General features: G+C 37.0%; 1 protein-coding gene across 1 annotated transcript in view; it reads left to right on the plus strand.

Annotated features, from left to right (window-relative positions):
• Nucleotides 1–11,656, plus strand: part of LRPPRC (leucine-rich pentatricopeptide repeat containing) — a 113,071-nt gene that overhangs the window by 16,729 nt on the left and 84,686 nt on the right. The window contains exons 3-11 of the mRNA XM_011936027.1: nt 289–411; nt 3,241–3,362; nt 3,466–3,524; nt 4,596–4,682; nt 5,603–5,729; nt 6,364–6,508; nt 6,827–6,972; nt 7,225–7,330; nt 7,412–7,522. Of these exons, the coding sequence (XP_011791417.1) occupies nt 289–411; nt 3,241–3,362; nt 3,466–3,524; nt 4,596–4,682; nt 5,603–5,729; nt 6,364–6,508; nt 6,827–6,972; nt 7,225–7,330; nt 7,412–7,522 (1,026 nt within the window). The remainder of the gene's footprint in view (nt 1–288; nt 412–3,240; nt 3,363–3,465; nt 3,525–4,595; nt 4,683–5,602; nt 5,730–6,363; nt 6,509–6,826; nt 6,973–7,224; nt 7,331–7,411; nt 7,523–11,656) is intronic.

Consider the following 11,656-nt stretch of genomic DNA (forward strand, 5'->3'; position numbering starts at 1 on the left):
CACTGTGTTAGCCAGGATGGTCTCGATCTCCTGACCTCGTGATCCGCCCGTCTTGGCCTCCCAAAGTGCTGGGATTACAGGCTTTCTTAAGAAAGCAGACTAATATTAAAAGTTTGACTTGTAACTTAGTAACATTGTACATTAGGATAGGATTTTTCTAACTTATGGACACTCTCAATTTGAGCCAGGAGATTTTTGAATGCATATAGATTTCTGTTTAAATTTTGGTATTTATCTATATGATATTGCTACTATGTTAAATGTTATCCATTAACCTTTTTTCCACAGGTGGCCCAGGCAGTAGTCATGCTTTGCTTCTACTACGTAGCTGTGGTTCTCTCTTGCCTGAACTAAAACTTGAAGACAGAACAGAATTTGCTCATAGGATATGGGACAAACTTCAGAAATTAGGTATGACTGTTTAAATATATGATGTGTATAAAAGGTGTAGATATTTTTTCTTTTTGCAAAAAAAGTTTGTTTACATAAATGCTATAATTCAGTTTTATGGAAGGGCTACTTGATTCATAATTTTTTGGTAATATTTATTTGGTGAGGTATAGTGACATCTAGGGGCATTAACAATAAATAATTTTTCATAACAAGTGTTACAAGTATGGTAAGTTAAAAAAGAGAAAGAACAAAATAGCCGGTTTGTCTGTCAGAGTTATAAATGCACATACCATTTTACCAAGCAGTTCCATTTGTTTGAATTTAGATACAGATATACTCACAGATGCAAAAGGATATTCTTCATTGTAGCTTGTTTGTAATAGTAAGAAATTGGAACCAATTCAAATATTCCTCTCTAGGGGATTAGGTAAATAAATTGTGGAGCACCCATAAGATAGATTACTGTGTAACTGTTTTAAGAAATGAAGAAGCAGGCCGGGTGCGGTGACTCAAGCCTGTAATCCCAGCACTTTGGGAGGCCGAGACCATCCTGGCTAATACAGTGCAACCCCGTCTCTACTAAAAATACAAAAAACTAGCCGGGCAAGGTGGCGGGCGCCTGTAGTCCCAGCTACTCGGGAGGCTGAGGCAGGAGAATGGCGTAAACCCAGGAGGCAAAGCTTGCAGTGAGCTGAGATCTGGCCACTGCACTCCAGCCCGGGCGACAGAGCAAGACTCCGTCTCAAAAAACAAAAACAACAACAAACAAACAAAAAGAAATGAAGAAGCTCTTTATATACTAATGGGGGTGTTCTCCAGAGTATAAATAAAAATTAAGGTGTAGACCAGAATGTATAGAATGATAGTATTTTGAAGAAAAATTTTTATACATGTGCATGTGTATACAGTATTAAAATATTTCTGGAAGGATGATGAACACTGGATACAGGTTTTACTCTACCTTTTTATACCTTTTCAGTTTTAAGTCATGTAACGTAGTACATATTCAAAAAATAATTTGAAAAAAGATCGTTTAATAAAATTTAATGTTCATTCCTGATTTTAAAAAATCTTAACGTATAGAAGGATGCTTCTTTAATGTGTTAAAAATCTAAAACCAACAACAATCATGTATAATGCAATGAAATAAGATGTGAAACAGTATAAGAAATTATCATTTTTAGATGATGTGATTGTTTAATCTGTAAAATCCCAGAAAGTCAACTGACAGTAATTAGCTGACTTACTAAATGTTTAAGAATCCATACCTCTTCTACTTATAAAAGAAAATGGATACAAGAATCCAAGAAAGTATGGCCACAAATAAATAAAATATTTATGACTGTCCTTCAAAAAGTGTGTAGGACCTATGTGAAAAAACTATAGGATAAAGACAGATTCTTCCTTCACAGTTTTAAATACATCTAGAATACATTTTGATAAGTTGATTTTTTTTAAGTTAAAAAATATATAAATGTTGAATTTCAGAATGGAAAAGGATTCTAGAAGTATAAAAGGAGCAGAAAAGTAAAGCTAAAGTATTCAATTTCTAAAAATTGGAAATTTCTGTATGTCAATAAGTCATTGAACTGGGAGAAATGTATGCAGAAAAGGTTACATTCTAAAATAGAAAAAAGCATTACACAGCAGTAATATTAATACCTCCATAGAAAGATTGACAATGTGTTATTATATTAAAATTATTTACAAATAGGTCTCTCCTATTTAAGTATGCTTTATGAGGATTAAATCCATAACTTATTTTCCTCTTTGCCAGTAGCATGATGCTTTGTGTATAATGGCATTTGATACATACTTGTTGAATTAATATTGCCAGAAACCTTGTACTTCGCAAGTTTGACTCTTGTTTACAGATTTATAAAGATACAAGAGATCTTTTAGTTTAAGTAACTTGTCCAAAATTACAGAATGAGCTGTTGACAGATCTAAGCTATCTGTAAGATGGGGGTGATAATAGTGTCTCAAAGTTGTTGTGAAGTTTAAGTGAGCCACTATATGTAGAACACTTAGCATAGTGCCTGAAACATAGTAAGTATGAAAGAAACGTATCTGTTAAGATGAAAATGTGTATTAATTTAATGGAACAGGTCTCTGCTGCCTAAAGTCTCATAATCTGACCCCCAAATACTGACCGTAGGCCTGTATGGTCACAGGCAGTAGAATAAAGATGTGAAATTTAATTCATGAAAATATAGTGAGTCATGTTACCACAAAATTGATATAAGGACTGTGATGTCATGACTGAGTAGAGTAAGGATGTGTGGTAACCTTATTTGATGTGGCCCTAAATAGTAGGGATACAAAGAAAACAAAGGGCATTGGAATACCGATCATTAACAAGACCAGACCATGGATCATGTTCATTAGCTGTAAATGGAATGCATCCTTCAAATGAAGGCTTTGAGTGGCAGAATTGCCAGCACAGTCCTACTGTGTGAAACAACTGAAGTTACAATCCATTCATCACAGTGTGTCTGTAATGTGAGGACTGCTTTATATAGAAAAATCTTATAGTCACTTTTAAATATAGGGATGTTGTCAGCATTTTCTAACAGGAAGATAATTTTGTGCTTCTTAAGTAAGAGGCCTTTTAATATCTGAATAGGCAGTTACTTGTAACTATACAATAATTCAGTAAATACTGTCTTACATGCTTAGCTTGCTCTGTGTGACAGAGTATCTGTGTAGATAGGTCTGAGTGCAAAGATGGATGGGTGAAATGCTGAAGTGATCGTTTTACTCTTTTTGTTTGTTAAATTTAGTTCCACTTTAAAGCATAGGATTTTCAATGCTTTTCTGAACATTGATTTTAAATTTCATTTGTAGGTGCTGTGTATGATGTGAGTCACTATAATGCTTTACTTAAAGTCTATCTTCAAAATGAATATAAATTCTCACCAACTGATTTCCTGGCAAAAATGGAGGAAGCGAACATTCAACCAAATCGAGTAATTAGTTGCTATTGTGAATATATATTTTCACATCCACCATTTTTTTTCTTTACTCAGAAAAAAAGTATATATAAAATTAACTGGCCCATTTCATTGACAGGTGACATACCAGAGATTGATTGCTTCTTACTGTAATATGGGAGATATTGAAGGTGCCAGGTATGGATCTGTATGAACATGTTTAAGTGAACAAATTTGTACATTTTGTAACTCTAAATGTCTGTTCACTCTTTGTTTTAAAGCTTCTTCCTAATGAAGGAAATTGTTTCAGAACTGTTTTAATCTAGCAAATCTGGTAATCTGACTTACATAAAATATAAAATTATTGCATAAGAGAGAAAAGATAAGTAAAAGTTGCTGTTTTAATTAAAAAATTTGGGCCGGGCGCGGTGGCTCAAGCCTGTAATCCCAGCACTTCGGGAGGCGGAGACGGGCGGATCACGAGGTCAGGAGATCGAGACCATCCTGGCTAACACGGTGAAACCCCGTCTCTACTGAAAAACACAAAAAAACTAGCTGGGCGAGGTGGCAGGCGCCTGTAGTTCCAGCTACTCCGGAGGCTGAGGCAGGAGAATGGCGTAAACCCGGGAGGCGGAGCTTGCAGTGAGCTGAGATCCGGCCACTGCACTCCAGCCAGGGCGACAGAGTGAGACTCTGTCTCAAAAAAAAAAAAAAAATTTGATTTACGAGAGAGAGGTATCAAGTTGTTGAGCTATAAAGCTTTTTTTTTTCTTAATATTTCCTAAGGGAAATGTTCTTAGCTATTTAAGCTGTATTCATTTATAAAACTGGGAATAGTCTCTTTAGTCCACTGACTAATAGAAAATCAGTTGCACCATTTCTCTGCTTATGTAAAATTTATTACTACTTATGAATGGAAGGTTTGGAAAATAAGGGATAAATTGGAATACATAATTTCATTTTTATCTAAATGAATCTTACAAAACTATACTTTTACAAGGGTAATTAATAGTGTAAGACAAATCAGATTTTTAAAAATCTAGTGTTTGTATCAAGAGTACTTCAAGACTATGGATACTTTAAAGAGTGGGGTTTTGTGGAAAGATGATCAAAGGGATCAGTTCTTTCTTGGTGGTTTCTAAAACAAGTGTGTGTTACTATTATATTTTAAAAACAAAAGTAACTCAAGGCCTAACCTAATTCTATACTTGTTGTAAAGAGTTTTCTTGATAAATACTTCCAATGAGTATCTTCATTTTTCCTTTGCAGCAAGATTCTTGGATTTATGAAAACTAAGGATCTCCCAGTTACAGAGGCAGTATTCAGTGCCCTTGTGACAGGGCATGCCAGAGCTGGGTAATGTTCAACCTAAGGTTTTGATTCTTAAGTGATAGATGGCTGAGATGCTAAAGTGGTCATTTTATTCCTTTTTTGTTTGTTAAGTGGGGTTTAAGTTGGATAAAATTATTGTAGACAGTTCCTAAAATATATTTGTTGTCTACCCCTTCAAAAAAATTCTGTAGTTTATGAGGTAGAGCATACTAATATTTTTATAATGGTGCTTTTACATTTATTCCACAAATCTTTTATTTGAATTTTTAGAAATTGGGCTGTAGGCCGGGCACGGTGGCTCACACCTGTAATCCCAGCACCTTGGGAGGCTGAGGTGGGCAGATCACCTGATGTCAGGAGTTCAAGACCAGCCTGGCCAACATGGTGAAACCTGGTCTCTACAAAAATATAAAAATTAGCTGGGCATGATGGCAGGTGCCTGTAATCCCAGCTGCTCGGGATTCTGAGGCAGGAGAATTGTTTGAACCCGGGAGGCAGAGATTGCAGTGAGCCGAGATCGCGCCATTGCACTCCAGCCTAGGAGACAGAGCAAGACTCCATCTCAAAAAAAAAAAAAGAAAAGAGAAAAGAAACTGGTCTTGATCTGAAGTAACTGCTCTGGAAAATATTTTTATTTTTGAAAAGTAATTTACTAAACATTATTCTAACCTCGTAAGTTAAGTCTGAGTCATAACCTACATAATGTAGAGGGTATATGTTATTTAATGTCTGTATAATTATTATTTTTCTTAATGAGGGATCAGATGTTTATGATCTTTATTTCAGAAACATATATCCAGTTTAATATACATTTGTTCTTTTCTGACATCGTAATTCCAAATGGTACTTAGCATTTTTGATTTTAATAAGCGTATGTTTTAGTTTGAATAACTATATTACATTTGGCAAGAGCATAGTAATGTGTTTTTTGAATTAACTTGTAGTGATATGGAGAATGCAGAAAACATTCTCACAGTGATGAGAGATGCTGGAATTGAGCCTGGTCCAGACACATACCTCGCATTATTGAATGCGTATGCTGAGAAGGGCGACATTGACCATGTTAAGCAGGTATGACTTATGTCTAAATAAACATACTTTAAAATCATTTGTAAAAACTTATGTTTTATATGAGGCAGCAAAGTGTAGTTTATACCTGTTTTCAAAGATGTTTCCTTGCAGAGAGTAGTATTTATGGAGAATTATTATAGTTCAGTATCTTGGTGTTGATAATGTAACAGTTACTGTTGAAGTAGAGTATTTCCTTTTTATTTTTATTTTTTTTTGAGATGGAGTCTTGCTCTGTCACCCAGGCTGGAGTGCAGTGGTGCAATCTCGGCTCACTGCAAGCTCCGCCTCACAGGTTCACGCCGTTCTCCTGCCTCAGCCTCTCCGAGTAGCTGGGACTCCAGGCACCCGCCACCAGGCCCGGCCAATTTTTTGTATTTTTAGTAGAGACGGGGTTTCACCGTGGTCTCCATCTCCTGACCTCATGATCCACCCTCCTCAGCCTTCCAAAGTGCTGGGATTACAAGCGTGAGCCACCGCGCCCGGCCGAGTATTTCCTATTTTTTAAAAGAAGTCCTAAACCTTTAGGTGGTGTTTTTCCCTACTGTTTTGAACCTGGATATTTTAATTTATTTAACTTTAATACTTAAATAAAAACACTCTAACTTGGTCTTCTAATTTCTGGAACTCTCTATAGACTCTGGAGAAGGTGGAGAAGTCCGAGCTTCACCTTATGGACCGTGATTTATTGCAAATTATTTTTAGCTTCAGTAAAGCTGGGTATCCTCAGTATGTCTCAGAAATTTTGGAAAAAGTTACATGTGAAAGAAGATATATTCCAGGTAGTTTTTAAAAAATCTATTTACATGATTTTTATAAAAATCTGAATTGCTGTTCTTATATGATGGAAAGGACATTTTCTAACAATGGGCATTGTGGGAGTTGAACATAGAACTCTTAAAGTCAGTTAAATAAGCCCAAAAACATGAGTTAATGAATACATGGGGATGATTTGATTTGCAAGTGTTTTATTGTTATTTAGGCAGATATATGCTTTTGATGTTTGCAATTCTTATTTTGTCTTTAGTATCGGAACATTGGTTGCAGTGTAAAAATATTGTTCAGTTTACTAACAAAAGATGTCTTTGTTTTCTTCCCAGATGCAATGAACCTCATTTTACTTTTAGTCACTGAAAAATTGGAAGATGTAGCTTTGCAAATTTTACTAGCATGCCCTGTATCAAAGGAAGATGGCATAAGTGACTTTGGCGGTTTCTTTTTACGACACTGTGTGACTATGAATACGGTATTCTGTCCACTTTTACTTTGTAGACAATATAATTGGCAGTGAAATAAGATTCTTTAAAATATAGGAATATTTATGAGATTAGACCAGTTGTGAACATTGTAACAACATTGTTCTTGTGTTGCAACATTTTTGGGTAGAAAGAGGATGCGGGATTTAAACTGCTCATCTCAGAAGTGGTAGAATATTTGCAGCAGTTCAAACGGTAGGATGTTTGCCAGTCCAGCTAATGTGGTGACTTTTTTCCTACAGCCTGTGGAGAAGCTAACAGACTACTGTAAGAAGTTAAAGGAAGTCCAGATGCACTCCTTTCCTCTGCAGTTCACCCTCCATTGTGCTTTACTTGCCAAAAAAACGGGTACTACATTCTTAAAGTTAAAGCCAACGTAAGAAAGTTTTGCTGAGGTAGCTTTGTGATATTTTATGATATCTCTTTCAGATTTGGCAAAAGCCCTAATGAAGGCTGTGAAGGAGGAAGGTTTTCCTATCAGAACTCACTATTTCTGGCCATTGCTAGTTGGACATCAGAAGGAAAAAAATGTTCAAGGTTAGATTGTGCTTTTTACCGGTTTGTAATGGTTCCCAGAGCCAGTATGACAGTTTGCACGCACATCTAATTGGATTCTTTGGAAAAGCAGACTTATTCCTGAGTATTATGAGAAAATGGAATTTTTTTTTTTTTTTTTTGAGACGGAGTCTCGCTCTGTCGCCCAGGCTGGAGTGCAGTGGCCGGATCTCAGCTCACTGCAAGCTCCGTCCCCCGGGTTCATGCCATTCTCCTGCCTCAGCCTCCCGAGTAGCTGGGACTACAGGCACCCGCCACCTCGCCCGGCTAGTTTTTTGTATTTTTCTTTCTTTAGTAGAGGCGAGGTTTCACCTGGTTAACCAGGATGGTCTCGATCTCCTAACCTCGTGATCCGCCCATCTTGGCCTCCCAAAGTGCTGGGATTACAGGCTTGAGCCACTGCGCCCGGCCAGGAAATGGAATTGTTTTAAGTCACCATGAAGTATTATGTGTAAGCATTTTAAAAAACAAAACATGATGGATTTCTTTCATCTGAATTTCATTAATTTCATTTCTTATTTCATCTCTGATCCTAATATTCAAACTTACGAATGTAGTTCTAAGCAGTTCATTGTTTTTAAGTTCTTAAAAAAACTCTTTAGTTCTTAATTTTATATATAGTGTTTGAAATCAGATTGTCTACCTTTAATAAAGATAAAGTTGTATATACAATCAGGTTCATGAGAGCAAAAAGTGTGGCCATATTCTTTGTGGGCCAATCTATTTCTTTTTAACTGAGCTTAGTTAGAATAATAGGAAAGGCAGGAAAACTTTTATTGTAAAATGAGTACTCATGACCTGACAGCCTGGTGATTGAAGGACAAAAATGTTCAATCTTTCAGGTTCTTAAGTACGTTTAAGCATTTATCATACTTTTCCCTAGTACACATGGGATGTCTATAGGATATGAATAAGAATTGAACAAATATTAAATTTTAGAGTACAGTATCTAATTCTTTGGTTTGCGTTATTGGTAATTCAGAAAGAATAGTCTCATAAAAAGATGCTTTTAACAGAAGTACTTTCCCCTTGGGGAAACAAAAAATGGTCTTTTTCATTTTATCTCGAAGTATAATGTGCTTTGGAATGAGATGCAGAATTGTTAGTGTGACATTGGGTGACAAACAAAATGCACAAACAACAAAAAAAGTGCTTTTAGCAGACTTTCATATTGCAATTTTATTTTAAATATACAGCCGTCTTCTGGTTTAAAGGAAATAGTGAAACAAGTATTCCCTAATTGTTTCTGGCTATAAAAGTCTCTAAGTCCTTTTTAGAAAAATCTCTGAAAACAATATGCTAGTTTGATTAACTCTTTGTATATCCTCCAGTCTGAAAGCTCCAAAAGGTAACCTATCACCCAGTGTTTTGGAACCACACAAGTTTACATCATTCCATCAAACTTTTGGGGCATGTTGGTATTGTCCACCTTTACACAAGTATGAAAATTCTTTTGGTACCAGTTGAAATGTTCATCAGGTTAATCTCCTTTTGCAACCATGTCACAGTTGAATTGGTTATTACATTTTTACTACTTAGTAAACATAAAAGAGCTAGGTAGTTTCTTTCTATGGTTGTAGCAGTTGAAATAGTAGAAAATGGGCTTTATCTCAAATCCGTCTTTTCTTAGAATCTCAGAATTTAGATTTTAAAGGTGGGCCGTATTGAGAGCTCACGTTACATGAATGAAGGAACTGAGGGCCACATAGACATTCAGTGACTGACCTTACTTCCACATCTAGCTGTCTTTAGGCTAGGATTAAAACAGAGGATTTCTGTCCTTCTTTTAAAATATCCTTTTTTATACTATAACCCTTCCATATTCAATTTTTGTAAGTTTTATACTGTGTTTATTTTCTAAAAATTCTTAGCTACTGTTTAAAAATTAGTTGCCAGTTTTTACACAAAGAACGTTGCTAAAAGAGATAGTGAATTTTTTAATTGATGAAGATTTTGTCTGAAAAAATATAAAAGCTTATGCTTTTATATTCTGTGTGTTCTGAGAGTGCAAGAGGTTGTCAGCTTTATAATTTTTAAAAACAATAACAATATATTCTCCTTGGTAGAAGGTCCTGAAAGATAGTAAAGTATATATTCTGCGGTCTACTTTTATGTAACAGGGAAATGGCTGTATGTATTCTTTATAGTTTCTTTAGTGTAAGGTAAGAAAGTAACGTTCTTATTAGTGCAATGAACTTGTTCTTTGTCCAGTGAAGGTCATATATAAAATGGTAGAAATCAAAGAAGAAAGTGACTGCAGTGATGGAGGCTGTGTCATGTTTCCTAAGGAATAAATAAAACTCTTCAGAAAACCAAAGAAAGATATTTGGGGATCAGATAAAGTGGAACCAAGAGTTTTCAACAATAGGATAATCAAGTGTCTTTTTTTAAAAAAAGTATATATATATGTTTTCTTTCTTCCTTTCCTTTTTTTTTCCTGTGACACAGCCTCAGGAGGTCCTGAGGGCATGTGCCCTGTATAATCAAGTTTCTGTTGAATTTTTCTGGCTGCAGATTTAGCCATCACCAACCTCCAAGAAAGATATTTATAATTACTTCCTCATGGCTTATCTTACTAGCATTTATCTCTGTGGCACAAGTGAAAAGTTATCACTTAGATTAATGCATCTCTAGCCAGTTGGCCTGACTTTCAGGAAATAACCTAGAATGAATTTGGATCTATATCCCTGAGTATATTTAGAAAACATAAAAATAAGAAGAAGGGCTGATCAGAAAGCCCAAATGCCAGTTGAGTGAAGTGGCTGAATAGAAGGAACTTACTTATTTTTGAGACAGAGTTTCACTCTTGTTGCCCAGGCTGGAGTGCAGTGGCACTACCTTGGCTCACTGCAACCTCTGCCTCCCAGGTTCAAGCGATTCTCCTGCCTCAGCCTCCCGAGTAGCTGGGATTGCAGGCATGCACCACTGTACCCAGCTAATTTTTTGTGTTTTTAGTAGAGATGTGGTTTCACCATGTTGGCCAGGCTGGTCTCCAACTCCTGACCTCATGTGATCCACCCACCTTGGCCTCCCAGAATGCTAGGATTATAGGCATGAGCCACTGTGCCCAGCCCTTCTCTCTCTCTCTTTTTTTTTTTTTGGTTGAGCTAGTTATCTTTTTAAAAATTTTGTATTGGCTGGGTGTGTTGGCTCATGCCTGTAATCCCAGCACTTTGGGAGGCAGAGGCAGGCAGATCACAAGGTGAGGAGTTTAAGGCCAGCCTGGCCAACATGGTGAAACCCTGTTTCTAGTAAAAATACAAAAATTACTTGGCGTGGTGGCATGCGCCTGTAGTCCCAGCTACTCAGGAGGCTGGGGCAGAAGAATCATTTGAACCTGGAAGGTGGAGGTTGCTGTGAGTTGAGATCGCACCGTTGCACTGTAGCTTGGGCAATAAGAGCGAAACTCTGCCTCAAAAAATATATATATATTGTGGCAAGAACAGTTGAGATCTACTCTCTCAGCAAAAATCAAGTATTCAGTACATTGTGTCCAGAACTTACCATATAACTGAAAATTTATACCTATTGACCACCATACCTTTTCATTCACCCCCCAGTCCCATAACAGTTCAACTTTTTTTTTTTAAATAGATTCCATAGAGGCCAGGCACTGTGGCTCACGCCTGTAATCCCAGCACTTTGGGAGGCCAAGGCAGGCGGATCACCTGAAGTCAGGAGATCAACACCATCCTGGCCAACATGGTGAAATCCCATCTTTATTAAAAATTAAAAAATTAGCCAGGTGTGGTGGCGGGCGCCTGTAATCCCAGCTACTTGGGAGGCTGAGGCTGGAGAATTGCTAGAACCCGGGAGTTGGAGGCTGCAGTGAGCTGAGATCGCACCAATGTATTCTAGCCTGGTGACAGAGGGAGACTCTATCTCAAAAAAAAAAACAAAAAACAAAAGCGGTATGCAATGGCTCACACCTGTAATCCCAGCACTTTGGGAGGCCGAGGCGGGAGGATCACGAGGTCAGGAGATTGAGACCATCCTGGCTAACATGGTGAAACCCCGTCTCTACTGAAAATACAAAAAATGAGCTGGGCATGGTGGTGGGCGCCTGTAGTCCCAGCTGCTCAGGAGGCTGAGGCAGGAGAATGGCGTGAACCCGGGAGG

The sequence above is a fragment of the Colobus angolensis genome, unplaced genomic scaffold, assembly GCF_000951035.1.
Source record: "Colobus angolensis palliatus isolate OR3802 unplaced genomic scaffold, Cang.pa_1.0 Scaffold15, whole genome shotgun sequence".
NCBI lineage: Eukaryota > Metazoa > Chordata > Mammalia > Primates > Cercopithecidae > Colobus > Colobus angolensis.